This window comes from Orcinus orca, chromosome 11 (genome assembly GCF_937001465.1).
Source record: "Orcinus orca chromosome 11, mOrcOrc1.1, whole genome shotgun sequence".
Lineage (NCBI taxonomy): Eukaryota > Metazoa > Chordata > Mammalia > Artiodactyla > Delphinidae > Orcinus > Orcinus orca.
In genome coordinates this window covers 78,573,155-78,593,898 of record NC_064569.1, presented here as the reverse complement: position 1 = coordinate 78,593,898, position 20,744 = coordinate 78,573,155, and the positions used below count along the sequence as shown (strand labels likewise).

At 38.0% G+C, this 20,744-nt stretch overlaps 1 protein-coding gene across 1 annotated transcript in view; it reads right to left on the bottom strand.

The window, feature by feature from the left end:
* Window positions 1-20,744, bottom strand: part of CFAP54 (cilia and flagella associated protein 54) — a 306,933-nt gene that overhangs the window by 203,552 nt on the left and 82,637 nt on the right. The window contains exons 21-25 of the mRNA XM_033427688.2: window positions 16,793-16,885; window positions 16,349-16,534; window positions 7,725-7,861; window positions 4,618-4,765; window positions 2,740-2,895 (exon numbers count right to left, since the gene is read on the bottom strand). Coding sequence (XP_033283579.2) covers window positions 2,740-2,895; window positions 4,618-4,765; window positions 7,725-7,861; window positions 16,349-16,534; window positions 16,793-16,885 — 720 coding nt within the window. The remainder of the gene's footprint in view (window positions 1-2,739; window positions 2,896-4,617; window positions 4,766-7,724; window positions 7,862-16,348; window positions 16,535-16,792; window positions 16,886-20,744) is intronic.

Here is a 20,744-nt window from a genome sequence, read left to right as displayed (position 1 = left end):
AATTATATTCAGTTTAATTAAAATTAAGATTGCTTTACCAAATTTCAAAGCCAATAAAATTCACATTTCTCCCACCAATGAAAGGGAATGTCTTTGCCCCACATCCTCACCAGCAATAGGAGTTACAGATCTTTTCAACTCTGCTAGTGATATCATATTACTGATTTAATGTGCATTTCTATGGATATTCAGAACTTGAGTATCTTTTCATATGTTTTTTGGCTACTTGAATTTGCTCTCCTGTAAACTGCCTATTATTATCCTGTGCCCATTTTTTATTAGTTACTGTCAATTTGTAAGACTTTTTGTTATATATATTTACCCTCATCAGTGCTACTTTTCCCAGATCCCTAAATTATCTACTATCTTTGTTATGGTCCCTTTCGTCACATATGGGTTGCCATAAATATAGTCAAATGTGTCTTATTTTTCTTGTTATTTCCAAGAGTTCTATCTTGGTTAGAAAGTGTTTTCCAACCCTGGGTTGCATATGTAATCTCTCGGGTTTTTTTTTTTTTTTCCTAAAAGTTTTGGTGAAGTGGAGTGCCAATTCCATCATATATTACATTCTCATCCAAAGTGAGGCCTATTTCTGGACTCTCTCCTTTGTTCCACTCATCTTTTCCTGCTCTGAGTAATACAATTTATTTTGAAACTCCTTTCCTAAGGTCTTCCTCATAGCTACAACCCACTTTCTGAGTTAAAGGCATCCTGAAGCAGTGGGATCCTGGAGAATGACAGGGGACTACCCTGAACTCAACCAACTAAGCATCAATTGCAGGTGCTGTCCCCAGGGTGGTGTCTTTGCTGGAGCACACTAAAAGGGGTGCCTCGATGTGGCTGATGTTGTCTTTTCTATCCTATTGGACAGAAGTAATCTCCTATGGGGAAGAAGTATCAGAAGGAGTTCCCAGTCACACTGGGCAGACAGAACATACATTTAGAGTCTTGCCACAGGGCAATGATAACTCTCCCACCCTCTGACCTAATATTTTATGAAAGAACCTGAACTTTCTGGACACGTCTCAAAACAAAACATTGGACCACCATCAAAAAACCATGTTAATTGAACCTAATAAACAAGAAATGGTAAATACATTGCAGATGTGAGATGCATGTCCTCCAGAGGGTAGAAATAAACCCTAAGAAGAGTCAGGGGCCTGACACATTAAGGAAATGTCTGGGCCATGCTGAGACACTCCCTCCAAAGTAGGTCTGACATCTGGAATCTCTCACCTCTAAGAAGACAGAACAATGCCAGGGAAATGCTTTGGGGGTCCGGAGGAAGCATATTCCACATTCTGGAACACTGCTCTGATCCACTCACAAGTGACATGGAACTGCCAGCTATGAGTCTAGATTTTGGATTTTGGAGGCAGATCTCTTCAATAGCTGAACTATTGAGTTGGCCAAAAAGTCTGTTTGGTTTTAAATAAAAATAAGACACATTTTTCATTTTCACCAAGAACTTTATTGAACAACGAATTTATTAACCAAATGAACTTTTTGGCCAACCCAATACTTACTAGGTGGGGGGCATGTGAGAGAAGCAGGAATGTCTATGCTCCAGTTTAGCCCCTCCAAGGGGAATATTTGTTAAGTTACTGGAGCTCTCGGGTTAGTTTCCTCAGTGGTGAATTAAACACTTTATACTTTGCATGAGTTCACTCATATCTTCTTGATTCTCAAAATCTGAGTCAATGATGATGGTGACAGCCAACGATGGTGATAATGATGACTTTGTGTAAGCATCAGCAGTCAAATCTTACTTCTCTCATTGCTTCCTGTGGTAGGCAGAATTCTAAGACAGTCCTCAAGATTCTGCCCCTGGTGTACAAGCCCTGTATAATCCCTTCTCCTTGAGGGCGAGTAGGACCTGTGATGGGATGCTCGCTCTCATCACTACATTACATTATATAAGACTCCTCGTGCATCTTAGAGGATACTCCCCTGCTGGCCTGAAAGAAGCAAACTGCCATGCGGTGGAGAAGGCCATGTGGCAGGGCACTGGTAGCCAGCCCTTCAGAACTAAGGACCTCATCACACAGCCACAAGGAAATGAATTCTCTCAACAACCAATGAGTCTGGAAGAGAACCCAGAGGCTCAGGTGAGATCACAGCTCTGACCAACGCCTTGATTTTAGCCTGACGAAACCCTGATCAGAAGATCCAGACAACCTGTATCCAGCCTCCTGACCTACAGAGACTATGAGATAGTAAATGGGTGTTGTTTTGAGCCACTGAGTTTATAGTGATTTGTTAGGAAGCATAGACAACTAATATAATCCCTTCAGCCAGGTCCCACCTACCCTTTTTCCAAAAATTCCAACTCCATCACAGAGACATCAAGTCTTTTTTCTCCTGGGTCATCCATCAGTTTTTCCCCCTAGATGATGGCTTTAACAATATGCTTTGAATAAATATTGTTGTTTCTAACATTACAAGAACATAAAAATTGAAATAACTTAAAAAACCTAGAAAAGTATATTGCCAATATTTAAATATGGACAGCAATGGGGCTGACTTTTCAGGGAAACACATTTTAAGTCCTTATTTCTATTCGCCCAGATATACAATTTAAATTATTAAGACGTTTTTCAGTTAACTCATGAAATTTCATAATACTTGCTCTTGACCTATTTGTACTTTCTAAGGACACATTGCTTTTTCTTTTCCAAAATGCATTATTGAGTTTCCTTTGTAAAATACCCTTATCTGGGCGGAAAAAAATACCCTTACCCGTACAACAGGTACCAAAACAATACTGTGATAGATGATAGGAGCAAGGAGGCCATAACATTGAGTAACAGCTTGAAGGGCATAACTGGAATCATTTAGGTAGTTGCTCAGTTCCAATGCCACTAATACTCTCTCACATTCAGTTAGTCTAGCAATCTGTAAAGGAACAGGTATTGTTACTCAAGTTGAACATCAGGTACTTAACTCATGTGTCTCTAATGAGAAGAAAGGATAGGAAATGTGATCCTTGTGGCTTAACAATAACAGGAAGGTTGATATAAAGAAAAACCTAAATTCAGGAACAACTCTAACTCCCCAATAATGCTACATATGGATGACACGATCTTAGAATTAAACTTTAGAATTTTTTATAAATTACAATACAAATACCACTAGTGACAGAAAAGGAACCAATCTTTTTTAATTGGTAAGATAAAATCTTGGCTATAGTTTAGGGATAAAAATCTAGCTTTTTCAAAAACATAAACTATAACAAATAATAATTAAAATATAATATTGCTGTAATATTGGTCCTACATGATTAACAGTGTCTTATTTCCCTCCTGGATTTGTGGGAAAATGGTAAATTTACTCTAGACAAAACTAAATCTTCTATTATACTTCTGCTACTTTAAAAAAAAAAAAAAAGGTAAATTTTCCATAGACCAAACTAATCTTCTGTTATACTTCTGCTACTTAAAGTAAAATGTAAAGTTAGGCTTTGTGTGATTAAACGCCACTTAAAAAGAGTAAGAATGCTATCTTATTCCTTATTTCTCTTTCTTGGAGAAAGATTTCATTATTTGTCTGTATACACACACAAGATTATGAACACAGAAAACAGTATGAGTGGCAACCAGAAATTTCCACACAGCAAATTATTATTAGAATGGTAGTCTAGCATTCTGGAATTCACTTAAGTACTTAAACATTGTCCTTATTTTGAGACTAGATTATGAAAAAAAGAAACTAAATGCAATGTGTTAGGAACAGGTAGACGGCTGTGAACGCTTGGGCTCTACAAGACTGTGAACTTGTCTTAGGCAAAGAATCATGTTTTTTTCACTTTCATATCCACAGAAACTGGCACAGTCTCATGTAACAAGTTACTGGTTAATTAATTAATGAATAAGTGGATGATAGGAAAAAGCAACTGTAAAAGAAAAAAAAAATAAGGCAAAAGTCTCCACAAACCTAAGGTGAGTAAAGAAGGAAAGAGAGAAAAAGAAGAGTGAACCTCAATCTAGATTGAAAAAAACAATGTAGGATTGTTACTAAAAGCAAGAGCATTGTAAGCTTGCTGATGTATGAAGAGCAATGTTTATAAGCACCCTGAGGACCTATCAATAAGAGGTAAGTTAAATTCTGCCTCTGCACAGGAATGCAATATTATAATTTTAAAGAATGTGGCAGACGGATATGTACCAACATGAAAATATGTCCAAGATATATTATGAAAAGTGTTTAAAAGGCAAATTTCAGAACAGCAAGTAGATCATGATTCCATTTTTGTAAATAATAACATATTTGTCTATGCATACTTTTAAAAATTGGAGAAATCACATGAAAACAATAATGTAGTATTCTTAGGGGCAATAGGATTACAATGGGTTTCACTTTATACTTTATACATTTTTGGATATCTGAATTGATACTACTTTTATTCAGGAAAAATATATATAAATTGAAAAGAAGGGAAAAACACCATGAACTCCAGCCTGTGAAACCTACATACAATATCAAATAAACCAGCACAATCATGCAAAGGCCTCTCAGTCCATTCACAAGCCAGGATATGCAATCCCCAAAGAACATAAACTTGAAACATCAACAAACACAGGGAAATCAGCACACGTGCAATCACTTTAATTCACTTACTTGTTGAGAGGCGAAAATCTCATTGCCTTTAATATTATCACAGAAAAGATTTTCTTCTTTAATTTTAATGTCACTTGTTACAAAAATATTTCTAAGAAAAAGATATAAGAGAATTGAAGAACTCTCTGCCAAAACATCTGAATGTAATCTGCAAAAAGAAGTAAATGATGTTACAGGTATAAATTGATTTAGCATGTGAACTCGACTTTTTAGATTGATTTGTTCTTAATACCGACATAATGATCCCAAGACAGCAGCACAAGTTTATGGAACAAAAGTCTGTGGAACAGTTGCTCTTGCACAGCTGTTTAAACTGAAATTAAAGACTATTCTTAACAAGCTCACAACTAAGAAAATTAAGCTGTTGACATATTATGTCATGGATACATAAAAATAACTACTGGCAAAGTTTTCTGGTTCTGATATATAAAGTTCTATTCTATCAATATAATGAAATCGCTATAGATATTCAGAAGTTTGGGAAATAGGTCCAATATTTCAATCAATAAACTTTCTGAAAGTGAGGGTTATTTATAGCAAAATCAGCCACGGTTAAAGAGAGGTAGAGACAGAGAGATTTGGGGTGGGGCGGTGGAGGGGCAGAGTTACTTCTAATTATCTTTTCTAAATCACAGTCAACAGTGCCAACCACTGGCAAAACCGTGAAATCTGTAGTCTTCCTTCTTTGTTTCCATAGTCCCTTCCTTGCCCTTAAGCCTTACTTGGTGACAAACCCTCTCTCCTAAGCTTCAAGTCCCTCCACTCTCCATACCCTCTACCCCTATAAAACGGGAAAGGATCTGACATCAGTAATTCACACGTGAAGACGATCTGTTTCACCACCATGTTAAACTCCGAAATTGTCTTTGCCCGGAGACTTTTAGTTCTCCCGCTTCTGCAACTCATATACTAAACTTTCTTTGTCCTCGCCACGACCATGAGTACCTAGACATACACAATGAGTCCAGACTATCGCCTCCCCCTGGCTCTATTTCCTCCCCTACCCAGCTCGGGCTCTGGTCAGTCATTTCCATAGTGACTCTCTAGCACTTCAGATTCTGCACCCCTTATTTTATGCAATAATCAACTTGCCTGACCTTGCATAGATGTCACCGTTCGACTTTTCTATCCCTGCCACAATGGTCAATCATTCACTTATTCATTCTCCTTATTCCTTTTTTTTTCCCCACTCAAACTGGCATTTGCTCAACACCTACCATGACACTATTCTAGGCCCTGGGATATAAAGATGAATCAAATGTAGCCCTCAGCCATAAGGAATGGGACTCTACTACAATGCATGTTACATAACATCAACTGAGTCATTAGTGATTCTCAGCAATACTTCGTTTATCCCTGATGTCTCCTTGTTCATATTCCCCACAGGAAATGATCTGAACCCCCTGTTCCCCATCCCATGTGCTCTGATATCCTCCTAGCTCTATCACCATATATCCTCAGGCTCTCCCTCTCCGCTGGCTCCCTTCTCTCCATCCTCCAAAATTCTTTCCTTAAGCCCGCCTTCCCCCTCAAGCCTCTGCCCACTTTCCTCTTATGTTTACCACCAAACTTCACAGGAGTAGTCTTTTCTTGTTACTATTCTCCATTTTCATTTATTCCTTAGCCAATTGCAAAACGCTTCTGGCCCATCACGGCACAAAAATGGCTCTCTTCAACTTACCAATGTCTTCCTAATTGCCAACTCTAAAAGCCTCTTCTCAGTTTTCATCCTACCCAACATCTCTGCAGCATTTTCTTGAGCAACTGCCCTGCCTGACCTTGCACTAGGATATAATACTGCTGGCCAGTCCCTCCGTGGTGACGTTCTCACTTCCCTTGGCAATGCACTTTCCTGGACTTTCACTTCCAGAACTGATCCTTTTCAATTTCCTTCCTTGGTTCCAACTCCTGCTTCTGCCTCTTAAATGTAAGCAATGCCCAGGGTTCAAGTCCAGCCTTCCACCTTTTCTGCTAAACAGTCATTCCCCGGGTGATATCACTCATTGTCAAAATTTCAATGATGACCTCAATGGACAGTTTATATTTCCATGTCTCTGGCCTTGACCTCTCTCCTGAGTGTGAGCACTAAATATCCAACTACCTACTGGACATATATCTACAAAGACGTCCTGCTGGAAAAACTAAACTCCAAATATCCCCAAATTCATTCTCTTCCTCCAAAAACTTATTCCACATCTCAGGTTCCCTTAGTAAACCTCAGAGGCTTCCCATCACTGGAAATCCCAGCCAACTTTCACTCCTTCCTCTTATCCCCATGAATCACATAAAATCTTCCAGACCTGTCTCTTCCTCTGAAATCCCTCTCAAATCCATCCCCCATAGCACTGAGCATTCTTGTACATAGTAAACACCAAGTCTACGTTTGTTTAATTGAATGGAATTATACATTTATGTGAATAAGCGTTACCAATGCCTTGCCTCATCCAGCATTTGCATTTTTAAGCTTATTGTCTTTGACTGAGGGGTGAAGGATTTGTCTTATTAATTTCAGGCATTAACAAGCAGGTAAAGGAGACTGTTGTTGAACATGTTGAGACAGGCTGAAATTACACCAATGCTCATTTCTGATGCTGCTTTTAGACTCTGGTTTCTTAAGGAAAAATGGCAAAGGATGGCCTGTGGCTTTATATGGCTTCTACAGGCCTATTTTCAGTTGATGGTCTAATCCTGGGAGCCTCCTCAAGCAAAGGAAAAGCCTTCTTACCCCAAGAGTCCATCCATCAGACCCTAACCTTAACCTCAACCTGACCTTGCTCTGTTACAAAGGTCCCCAATGCATATTCGTGTTTTCTAGTATATAACTGACATTACTTTGGTTAGTATTTGGCACTTTTTTCCATAACCTCATTACCTTATATTCAGAATGTATCCATATGCTTCCAGTGTTTTTTCTGATTCTAACACAGAAGTTTCTAACAAGGACTCAAGCCTTTGGAATATACACACTTACTAAAATACTTATTGGAAATAGTTTTACATGGACCATCTTAACATGAAATTGAAAATAAATTAATTCTAGGCTTCACAGCCAACATCTATATTTTCAATAAGCAAATTAATATTTTTAAAAGAATATTTTGAATTACCTTCTGTGTGTAACAGTCATTATATTGCTTAAACTAATAATGGATTGGTCATCCTGAAGTGGTGAAGCAACAAAATAATCCCAAACTGGGGAGAAAACTTTCTTAGACAATTCATAGTTACCAATCTGATAGGCGACCTGCAGCAGAAAGCACATTACCTTAAGCATTACCTGAATTTGTGAAATGTGTGTTTTAAACAAGAATTCTGAGAAGGTCCTATCGCACACTAATTTCATACAAAGTTATTCACATTTGCTGTTCCGCTCTACGGGGCCACAGCAAGGTAACGACAGCCACTGGCAAGGGAGACAGACACATTTTGAAATCTCTTTTATTTCTAAATTGCGTGGAAATGTGAAACTCTGTAAGGATGTTTCGAATGCTCATAAGCAAAACAAAGATCACATCTGAGCCAAATTAATTTCATTCCCATCTATCTCGGCAGTGCACTCCATTTACTACAGACACTGTTCTAATGAACAATCTGTTCCAAAAGAAACAATCAGATTTCTCAAACCCAAAATAATGAAATATACTTCATTCTCCTCTGGTTCTGATGCTTTCCGAGCTATTGTGCAACAAAGGGTTCACAGCTGAAAAGAGTGAGGAGTAAAAGAAAGACGCTTCCAAGAAGCCATCCTGTGTTTTAACACGTTCAACATTCAGCAAAATAACTGATTTCACTGGTAAAACCTAGAAGCTCAGGAGAAAAATAAAGTCATCACCTTACCTATCTCTTTGAGTAGAACATAGTTCTTTAAATACATCTCTAAAGATCACTCTATACAAATATGTATAACAATATAAAATCATACCACATGAGTTATGTGCTGCTTCAAATCCTTAGTGGAAGCAGGTAGGATGTAAAGTATTAATAAATACATTAAATTAAGTATGCAGATGACATGTTGCTAGACTGTATTCCACACAAGGGAATAACTTACAGGGCCAGAACTTTTAAAATCTGCCAAGTCAGTACTCATAATCAACCAACCAGTAAACTTTTATGAAGTTTCTACTCTGTGCTAAGCACTGTAAAGATAGATTCTTCAAAGCTTAAAACGATCTCATACGCCATGAAACTGTAATCAAGTTACAGACGTAAAACACATGAAATCACAGAAAAATTGCAAATAACAACATCATAATTGTGGAAACTTAGAAAAGGAGAAATGAAGGCTCTAAGGAGGAATCAGGGCTTGAGGTGAACCCCAAGGCAGGGATAAAGTTCTGATGGGCACAGTTTAGACAGAAACTCAAAAAGGTCCCATAATGGAAATTGCCACAGTGCCTTTGAGACTGGAAAGACAGGTCAGAATTTCAAGAAAACTAGGCAGTATGATTGGTTAGGTAAAGTGGGACATGATTTCAGAAAGCCTTGAAAATCAGGTGGAAGTATTTAAAGATGTCAAGTACTAGACCAAGCACTTTACCAGCAATGCTGTGTTGACTCCTCATTGACCTCTATGACCATCCCTGTTTTTCAGATGAAGAGACTGGGGCGTTGACAAGTTGAATAATTTGTACAGAGCCTGATAATCAGTAAAAACAATAGTAGAGCCAAGACTTAGTGTGACAGATGAGGTCCCTTCTCTGGGCCACAGTGGTAAAATGAAAAAGTTGGGCTAAGTGGTCACTAAAACACCATTATAATTCTAAGATTTACCGTGGAAAATGGTAACAGGTGATGTGTAAGGGAGTTGGTGAAACTATAACTGAATGCTCTTTCCTTTTAAAATATAGCCTTTTAAAAACAGTGTTATTTCTGGGTCACTTTGCTGTACAGTAGAAATTAGTGCAACACTGTAAATCAACTACACTTCAATTAAAAAAAAAGAGGGAAAATGTAAAAATGTTATTCAGTCAGTGGACATTGCAAAACAAGAAAAGATGCCATGATAAAACTAAGGTCTATAAATTCATGAGTCTGTGTGGGCTAACAGAGAAGTGCTGTGATAACCAGCCAGTTCAAAGATGGTTGACTAGTAGTCACCCGTAGGACCGACGTTAGAAGGAGTGAGGTTAAAATGAGAAAGAAGCACTAAACGACTAATGAGACAATTAAGCACAGGAGAGACCTCCTCCTTGATACATGACCTTCACACTTGGCTTCTACAACACATTCCTTTTCAGCTGCCTTGGCAGGCTCCTCCTCTTTTCCCCTCTCTCATTATGTTAGCATGCCCCAGGGCTCAGTCTTTGGATCTCTTCTCTCTCCTGTCTGCACTCCTTTCCTTGGTGCTGTCATCCAGCCCCATGGCTTTAGTTGTCACATGACTACTCTCAAACCCCTCTGCTGCCCAGCCCTCTCTCCCAAACTCCAGATTCATACATCTAACCGACTACTCAAAAATTCTCTCCGAATATCTAACAAACATCTGACCTTAACATGTCCCAAACTGCGTTTCTGATCTCCCTCCGCCCCAAATCTGTACCACTCACACCCTTCCCCAACTCATCTGAGGTCAAGTCTGTCCACCCACCCACTCACCTTTTACCTCCCTAAACAATCCTTTTGGCCCCTCTGCTCAGTCATTCTGGTCTCCTTGCTGTTTATATTATACCAGGTGCACTTCTGGAAATCTGGAATCCTTCAGGCTTTTGTTCTAGCTCCTTCTGTGGAATGCTCTTCCTCCAGAGAGCCACTCCCTCACCTCCTTCAAGTCTCTGCTCAAATCTCATCTTCCAGATGATGCCTTCTCTGACCACCCTACTTAATACTATACTCTACCTTCCTTTCCCCCAGTTCACATTTCCAGTTCCTCTGACCATACTCTACATTTTCCTTCCACAGAACTTACCTTCTAATATACTAGATAGTTTATTCCTTTACTGTGTTCATCGTTTATTACTTACCTCTCACCATGGCATTTTGCTCACTTCGCTTAGAACAGTGGTTCTCAAAGTATGGTCCCTGGACCATCAGCATCTGCATCACCTAGGAACTTGTTATAAATGCAAAATTCTCAGGCCCTACCCCAAACCTAGTGAATCATAAACTCTGGTGGTGGGACCAGTAATCTGTTTAACCAGCACTGCAGATCATTCTGATACAAGTTTTAGAATCACTAGCCTAGAGCAATGCCTAGCACAGAGTAAGCACTCAATAATAAGGTGTTAAATGAACTTAAAAATCCTCTTTTCCTCATAATTTCCCCCTACCTACAGAAGAGGACAGCCAGCAACGGTACTATACAATAGCATGATTGACTGGCCCAGGCTGAGGGCCTGACCCAAGCTGGGTGTTTTATAGCCCCCCCTGCAAAGCAGGATGGACCCCCTACACACACCCAAAGTTTGGTTCTGATGTTAAGGCTGATGACACTACATGCACCAGGAGAATTTGAGAGAAAGTTTATTATTCACACAAGGGCCTCCCAGGGAGAGTCCCTTGGGCAGGCAGAGGCAGGTCTGGGATGGCTTTGGGCAGAGCAGAAGGAATGGGTTGGGCTTTGATTAGTGGCTGGAGGATAGGACTGGGTGAAAGTTCCTGCCAGTTGGGACGTTTAAATTTCCTGCAGGCACCAAAGGAGAAGGTGAACTCATAGACCTCCCTATCAGCCTGCTCAGATGTGGGGCTACGGGAAAAAAGAAGGCTGAGGTTTAAAAACAAGTCAACAGCCAAACATTAAAAATGAGTTCAGACTCTTTCTTACATTGGGTGAGCCAATCAGAGTCTCTTTTTCAGGAGTTTGGAATCAAGATTAGAACACAGCTAGCCGGTCGGTCCCTGTATATGACTGAAACTGAGGAATACACAAAAAAGTTCAGGGGCTGCTATTTTCCCTCCCGAGATGGAAAAGAAAAGAAAGGAAAGTCAATATTTAAAAAGAAAAAGAAAGCAGATGTAGAGAGAGAGAGCCAGAGGTATGAGACTTGGAGCTGCCTGGACTTTGCAGCCTTCCCAGGGCCAGGCTGCATTCCCCCAAGCAAGGCTTTCTTGCAATCAGGGTCTTAGCTGAAACCATAAGTCAAAATTATCTAAACAAGGGTTACTGTTGTGGTGATGAGATTGATTTAAAAAAAAAAAAAAAACAACAGTTCAAAGGAAGAAGAAATGATACCTAGCATAGAACCTGGCACAAAGCAGACACTGAATTCATCAATAAACAGATGAGCAGAGAGGGTGGTAATGTTCAGAAAGAGGATAAGAGGGAAAAGAAGATTTGAACCTTCTTAATGAGATTTTTAAATGGGGATGACTACCTTTTACCTGGTAGCCCTATTTTTTTTTGAATGGTCATAGACAAAAGGCAAACCTCTATTAACAAAAGAGTTTCAATGAATTCATACATGAATTGGGAAAGAAAAGTATGATTTTTAGTTTCCTTTCTCCTGCCACCAGCATCAAACTCTACTGCCCATACTGATCATCACGACCAGCAGGGCAGCACCAACCCAGGCAGAGAATAGATGGGAGAGAGGTGGGCTCTAGAAGGACTTGGCACATGTTAGATGGTGAACACATGACTTCCTTGGAACCTGGACAGATCAGAAGAAAGGCATGAGCTCATTCAAATGTCAGGCTTACCATCTACTACCAGAGTAACCCTGGGTAAATTATCAGTACTTAACATCCCTAAGACACCCTTTCTGGAATAAAATGGGATTGGCAGAAGAAGGGTTAAATTAATCTGTTTCTTCAACTTGAAATGAAAGTAATGATACCACCTCATAGAGTTACTGTAATCAATGGAATAATGAATCTTAAAATGTCTATCACACAGTTTTTTAACAAATGATATTCCTCACTTCCTTATCTCAGCAAGCCATTGTGCCCACTCACTATTTGATTTAGTAGTTCAATAATCCAGCAGTATGTGGCATTTGGTCTTGTATTCATTTTACAGATAGGGAAATTGAGACCAAGCAATTTGCCTAAAATCCTAAAATCCTGCTCACAGATTTCTAACTGTCTATAATTTATATCACATTATCTAGCCATTTCCAACTTAAAAGGGAATAATAAAAAGAAATGAGCCTATAAAGAGGTGGAAATTGGATAATATCTGTAGATAATATATAATTCATAAAGTTTCCTCAAAAAATTTTCCAGATAGCCTAAACTAGTTTTCTACATTAATGGAAAATCCAGTGAAGATTCACCTGACTTTACTATTGTTTATAGAAAAATGTTTAGTCAAAGTACAACCTAAAACACCAAACCAAGTTAATCATAGGCACTTAGTGAAGTAACTCCATATTTTACTATAAAATTTTTATAATATTTTTTTAAAAATAGAATTATCCTGAAACTAAAAACTAGCCACTCTCATGAAAAATTGTAATTTTTCACTGCAATTCCAAAAGAAAGGTACCTTTTCCTGATAAAACTTGAAAGCTTAAACTCAAATTTTAAATTAAGGAGGAAATTTTATGAGGAAATTCTGCTTTAGCCACTTAACATGATGAGAGAGAATGCTCATAAACTGTCATAAATGAACTCCAGTACTGCAAATACAGTATCAGTAAAGAAACACAGGTCATTACTTTATGACACTTCTCATTATCCTAGCAGTATAGCTTGGACTTCCTTTTATTAACTTTCAGTGAAAGTTCTGCCAAATAAAGCGTGAGAGTCAAACCACTCCCTGGAGAAAAATTAGACCTTGATGAAATATTCGGTCCCTCACTCTGAAATAACTCCATCGCTGCAAATTAGGAAATATATTAGATTCCAAAGAAATCAAAACATCAGAAAACCATGAGCCAATATGACACACTAAACCAATGCCAGACAAATCCTAGCAATTCTGTCAATTAAATTTTCTTTGAAAAATATGATAATATAAAATTCCAGTAAGACCTTAGCTTATAATACTAATCAACTATTAAGAGGAAAAAACGGCACAATACAAATGTGATAAAATTTAGAAGAGCCATCAGCTCTACAGCCAACCATAAACTTAAAATTACAGGCTTGAGACTTAGGTCAATGAGTCACTTTTTCTAGAATCGCATTCACTGGTGACATGTTTTAAGTCAGGCAATCATTTCAGGAAAAAATGTCAATTCATGAGTATATCTATAATTAAGAACAACAATAATATTCATTAAGCGCCTACTGTGTTGTAAGTGTTACGGTTAAACATTTGACATGCATAATTCCATTTAATACTCATAATAGTTCTGGGAGGTAACTACTATTATTATTCCACTTCACAGATGAAGGTTACTTGCCCAATGTCACACGGCTAATGTGAGGACCTGAAACTTAAACTCAGGTCTGTCTGTCTCTATGAACCCAGAAACTTCACTTCTATAAACTGACACTAAGAAAATAATCATGGATGCAGGTAAAGATGCTCAACATCACTAATTATTAGAGAAACAGAAGTCAAAACTACAATGAGGTATCATCTCACACTGGGCAGAATGCCATTATCAAAAAGTCTATAAATAAATTCTGGGGAGGGTGTGGAGAAAAGGGAACCCTCTTGCACTGTTGGTGGGAATGTAAATTGGTGCAGTCACTATGGGAACCGGAAGGATGTCCCTTAAAAAACTGAACCTAGAACAACCATATGATCCAACAATCCCACTCCTGGGCATATATCAAGAGAAAACTATAATTCGAAAAGGTACATGCACCCCAATGTTGATTGCAGCACTATTTACAATAGCCAGGACATGGAAACAACCCAAGTGCCCATCAACAGATGATTGGTTTAATGTGATATGTAAATACATACACACACACATACACACACGCAATGGAATATTACTCAGCCATAAAAAAAGAATAAAATATTACCATTTGCAGCAACATGGATGGACCTAGAGATTACCATACTAAGTGAAGTAAGTCAGAAAGACAAATACCATATGATATCACTTATATGTAGAATCTAAAATATGGGGCTTCCCTGGTGGCGCAGTGGTTGAGAGTCCGCCTGCCAATGCAGGGGACACAGGTTCATGCCCCGGTCCGGGAAGATCCCACATGCCGCGGAGTGGCTGGGCCTGTGAGCCACGGCCGTTGAGCCTGCACATCCGGAGCCCGTGCTCCACAACGAGAGAGGCCACAGCAGTGAGAGGCCCACGTACCGCAAAAAATAAAAATAAAAAAATAAAATATGACAGAAATGACCTTATCTACAAAACAGAAACAGACTCAGAGACATAGAAAACAAACTTACGGTTACCATAGGGGAAAGGGAGGAGGAAAGGGATAAATTAGGAGTATGGGATTAACAGATACAAACTACTATACATAAAATAAATAATCATCAAGTATTTACTGTATGGCACAGGGAACTATATTCAATATCTTATAACTTACAATGGAAAATAATCTGAAAAGAACACATACATATATATATAATTGAATCATGTTGCTGCACACCTGAAACTAACACAATATTGTAAAACAACTGATATATATTTTTTTATTGAAGTATGGTTGATTTACAATGTTGTGTTAGATTCTGGTGTACAGCAACATGATTCAGTTATACATATATATATACATATACTTTTTCATATTCTTTTCCATTATGGTTTATTACAGGATATTGAATATAGTTCCCTGTGCTATACAGTAGAACTTTATTGTTTATCTATTTTATATACAGTAGTTTGTATCTGTTAATCCCAAACTCCTAATTTATCCTTCCTCCACCCCCTTTCCCCTTTGGTAACCAAAAGTTTGTTTTCTATGTTTGAGAGTCTGCTTCTGTCCCAAAAACAAGTTCATTTGTGTCATATTTTAGATTCCACACATAAGTGATATTATATGGTATCTGTCTTTCTCTTTCTGACTTACTTAAGTATGATAATCTCTAGGTCCATCCGTTGCTGCAAATGGCATTATTTCATTCTTTTTTATGGTTGAGTAGTATTCCATTGTGTATACATATACTACACTGTGATATATTTTAAGATGCAATACCATGCAGATGTTAAAAATTATGTTTTGAAAGAATACTTAATGGAATGGAAAAAAGTCAACTATGTATTAAATGGAAATATCAAATGTAAAATAATATGTACACTATGACTAAAATTACATATTATACATAAATTCACATACATATGTGTATATATTTCTATGTACATATTGTGTGTAGATATATATATGTGTGTATGTATACATACACACACAAAGAAAAGCATATCTCTGGATCAGCGTTGCTCAACCTTCGCACTGTTGACATTTTGGACCGGATAACACTTTGTTGGGAGAGGGGTGCTGCCCTTTCCATTGTAGGGTGCTTATCAGCATCCCTGACCTCTACCCTCTAGATGCCAGCAGCACTCCTCTAGATTGCGACTACCAAAAATGTCTCCAGACATTGACATATATGTCCCCCCAGGGGCCAAAATTGCTTCAGCTTAAGAACTGCTACTCTGGATGACAGGAAAACAGACAGCATTTATTTCCAAAATTTCTAAAATCAATGTGTGTTGCATTTAAAATCCAGGAAAAAAGTGTTATTGTAAAAAGCAAACTCATGAATACGAGAAGGAACGATTTATATTTTATGAGACTAAACTGCAATCATGGAAAACATATATTACAGGAGCTTTAGAATATCTGCTGTGACTGTTTTTTCATCAGAAATTACTTAGTAACTGCTTAACGGGAAAAAACAGAGGAAAAAATTAGAAGAAATCTTTTCTACCTGTGTTAATAACATCCGAGCAGTAACAGCAGAAAGAGGTGGGTAAACCAGAATTGGTTTAGTCGTCTCCCCAATAGCATCACCAATAAGCTTTCCATTAGAACAATAAGCAGCAATTGCAAAGATATATTTTTCATTGGTTTCTAAACCTTTTACTTCAAAAATGCTTTTGCCATCAGCCGGTATCTATTAACAAAAACATATTTCAAGTTATGCATGGAAAATTAAACGGGTCTTTAAAAATATAATTAAGTGACCTCTTTATGTTAAGGGAAAAAAACCTTTTTCATTTACTGTTGGATTTTAGTTATGACTCAAGATGAAATTAGACAAATTCACTGAAATAATGACTACATAAAGGAAAAAAATGAACAACACTCAATTGTTATTAATGAGACTTTTGGTAAGATTTCCTGACATTGAGGTTTTTTTAATTCGACGTACCGCTTCTCCTGAGTTTGGGAGATGATTATTGTTCAGTCTTACTTTTCCATAGCTCCCTTCTGCTTTGCAACCCAAAATGCAGTACCAGGAGACCTGCCACGGAGAGAGATGAGCCCGTCATCTGTTTAACAAAGCACTCAATTTCTTTTATCATGATGTGGCAAAAGGAATACTTTTCTACATAAAAATATAACTATTCAAGTTTTAAAACATGAAACCTAAGTTTATAAAAATACTTAGATTTACTCTTTAAAAAAAGACAAGTATAGTTTACCTGGGACCACCAAGACTAAAATAGTATTCATTATTAATTTTTTTAACTACTATTAAGTGAGCAGTTCCTATGTGTTAAGCATTGTTAGGAAATTTACATATACTTTTTCATATCTGAAACATCCCTATGAGATAGGATTTCTATTGCTATTTTGCTTTACAAAAGATGGAGATGCAGAGACATTCAATAACTTGCCCAAGATCAGACAGTGGCAGGGAGTGACTCCAAAGATGACATCATCTTGATGAAAAAAAAGACCTACTCCGAAATGATTTTCATATTTTATTTAATAATATGGGACAAAAAGCAGGTAGTAAAAAAAGCAAGATACTAAACTGTAGTATTTTAAGTAAAATGTAAAAATACATATGAAAAAGCCTGGAAGAAAATGTTCCTAAATAAGAATAGTAGTAGAGTTCGGATGATAAAACGGTAAGATTACGGATAATTTTTTTTCTCTAGTTTATAAATTTTCTGAAACATGATATTCTTAAATACAGATGTAAACCAAAAGCAAAATGCAAATTACACAGAAACAATCAAACTTAAACTTGATTAAATGGTTAGACAATGGTCTTTTTGCCAAGATGTCAAAATAATGGAGATTCCTCATGGTAATGCACTATTCTCACTGTAGGGGGTAAGGGAGAGAGTTGATACCTAGGGAAAAGCATTATTAGGAGCCATACTGTCCAGGGATTAGTGATGGAAGGGTTGTCATCACTGTGGCATTCCCTTTTCCCAAAGGCTCCACCTCACAACATCTCAACTCCTAAAATGGAAAATAAGGGAAATGTAATTGTCTCTAAGAAGCAACTGCCTCTTACAGCTTAGCCTGCTAATTCTTCCTCTGGGTCAATGGAAGAATCCTCATTGTATCTTGTCTGCACAATTAGTTCTCAACTCTGACTATGCACAAGAATCATTTTTTAAAATACAGTTTGTACAGAATCAACCATTTTTAAAAATTACATATACCTAAGCCTGCCTAGTCTCAATGAATAAGACTGTCTGGTACAAATAGCCGAAGTTTTGTGTTTCCAAAGAAAATTTCTCAGGTGATTAAAGAGCATTAGGAAAGACAGAATTTCGAGGACAAAGAGAATGTTGAAGGAACTTGGAACCTGGAGGCCAGGAGAAAAAAACTCAGCTGAATCTCAGAAAAATTTAGAAACTACCTTTCCTTGATTTTTCATGCAAAAAGAGTACCATGGGGCAGGGAGGGGGAAGGCAAAAGATGGTGTTTTATGACTTAGATACATCAGCGGTCCCCCCCCTTTTTGGCACCAGGGACTGGTTTTGTGGAAGACAATTTTTCCACAGACCGGGGCGGGGCGGGGCGGGGCGGGGCGGGGGCGGCGGCGGCGGTGTGGTGATGGTACAGGCGGTAATGTTAGCAATAGGGAGCGATGGGGAGCGGTAGATGAAGATTTGCTCGCTCGCCTCTCACCTCCTGCTGTGTGGCCCGGTTCCTAACAGGCCGCAGACCGGTACCAGTCCGTGACCCGCGGGTTGCAGACCCCTGACTTAGATCATTATTGCTCCAAGTTAAGCTCTACATACAATCCAGAATTTGAAGGGTAAATTTCCTCTAAAAGCATTTTTACAAGCAGGCTTTATATTTCTATTGTGTTCCACAGATGAAAACATCTTAGTCTGTGAAACTATTAGAAGACTGTGTCCTTAGAGTCTATGTAAGAGAAACGACACCATGGACAAATCACCACTAGCTTTGGAAGTAAAAGTTTACAAGTAACACTAGCATTTTCAACCATTAAAACAGATGTTAATGCAACAAATGCCTTAACAAGAGGTTTTGATAAAACAAAAGATGGCTGAAATCTCAAACTAGAAAAGGTATTTAAGTCCATAGCACCATCTAGTGCTGTGGAGTGGGTAACAGAAGGTATAATTTCCAGAAGCACACAACTTTACCAAAATATAATATACATCAACTTCACATCATGTGCTGAGTGACAAGTCCTACAAGTACAGGTCAAGTATGGGATGCTTATGCCTTCCTATTAATAAGCATTATGAAATAAACTAGTCACTAATTTGAGATACATAAAAAATAAGAACCTGGTTAAATAAATCAAAACATTCAAGTAAAAACAAACGAAAACTCTTGGCAAATCATCCAGTCTTAGTTCTGTACTGAATTTCTGAAGTCAGTGATCCTTATTCTTAAACAGATCCCCAAAATCCAAAGTTGAATTTTAAAACTATTAGCAACTGCAATAATGCATTTATTATAGCACAGTTAGGATGAATGTTGCTTCTATTCCTCCAATTATAAGGCATTATGAAGGTGGTATTACTTCTCACTGATGTCCACCTCCCATTAGTCTGAAGCTTCTCAAAATATGGAACCATGCTTATTTGTGTTTATTTTTATACGTTACCTCACATAGAGCTTGACAGATAGCAGACACTCAATAATGCTCATTGGACAGAATTTATGAAAAAAAATCATCAGATAATATAATCACAGTGTATAACCTCATTAACTGATTTTAGCTAACTTTACTACATATGTTTAATACAAGGGATGGAAGAACATCAGTTAATATGCCAAGAATATGCTATAATATCTCATTTAATTTTCACAGAAGAAACATTTTACAAATGGAAAAGATAACAAAAGCAAATTTTAAAAAAACACTCAGAAAGTATATTTAGATTTCGTAAGGTCATACTGCTGGGGTAGAGCTAGAATTTTAAATCTGTATTTGTCTGACTTCAAAGCCCATGCCCTTTCCACTATATCAAGACGATGTATTTAAGTTCAAGCAGAACATCCTAAGAATAACAAAGAAACAACTTTGTTTTTTCTACAACACCAAAGAGCATGTGTTCATCACCCCAAAGAGGAAAATGTAATATTTAAAATACAAATTAGGTGGAACCAAATGCTTATGAGGAAACTAAATCTCAAATAACAGTCCCATTTAGGCTAAGTTCCAAGGCACTGGGGCTAGGAGAAAGAGCTTCAATAAATCCATAAAGAATTATGACTTATAATGTGGTTGGAATTATCATTTGTTTGCATTAAAAGAATCCCCATTGGGCTTCCCTGGTGGCGCAGTGGTTGAGAGTCCGCCAATGCAGGGGACACGGGTTCGTGCCCGGATCCGGGAAGATCCCACATGCCGCGGAGCGGCTGGGCCCGTGAGCCATGGCCGCTGAGCCTGCGTGTCCGGAGCCTGCACTCCGCAACGGGCGAGGCCACAACGGTGCGAGGCCCGCGTACCGCAAAAAAAAAAAAAAAGGATCCCCATTTACACAGAAGAACTTTCGGAAAAGTCTCTAAATTCACCACCCCCAAATTTTCTTATCTTCATCATTGGCTCTCAGAGTAACTTCTATACCCTTCAAATGCCTGATTCTATCTCAAGGAAACCTTCCTGAAGTTGAGCACACTAGGATGTCAGCATATGACTGTGTCATGGTAAGGAAGATACTTCAAAATGCTTCTCTCTCATTTCTCCTTACTATATATCTGCGTGTAGCAACACAGGAGTAAGTTTCTTATAGTGAAGCTATAAGGAGCCAAAAGGGAAACAGCATAAAGGAAAAAGGGTCATGAAGAAACTACAGATAGTTAAAGATACTGGAATACTAATCCCAGTGTTCAGTGTTTATATTAATCAATACGATTATTCAAGCCCTAAAAGC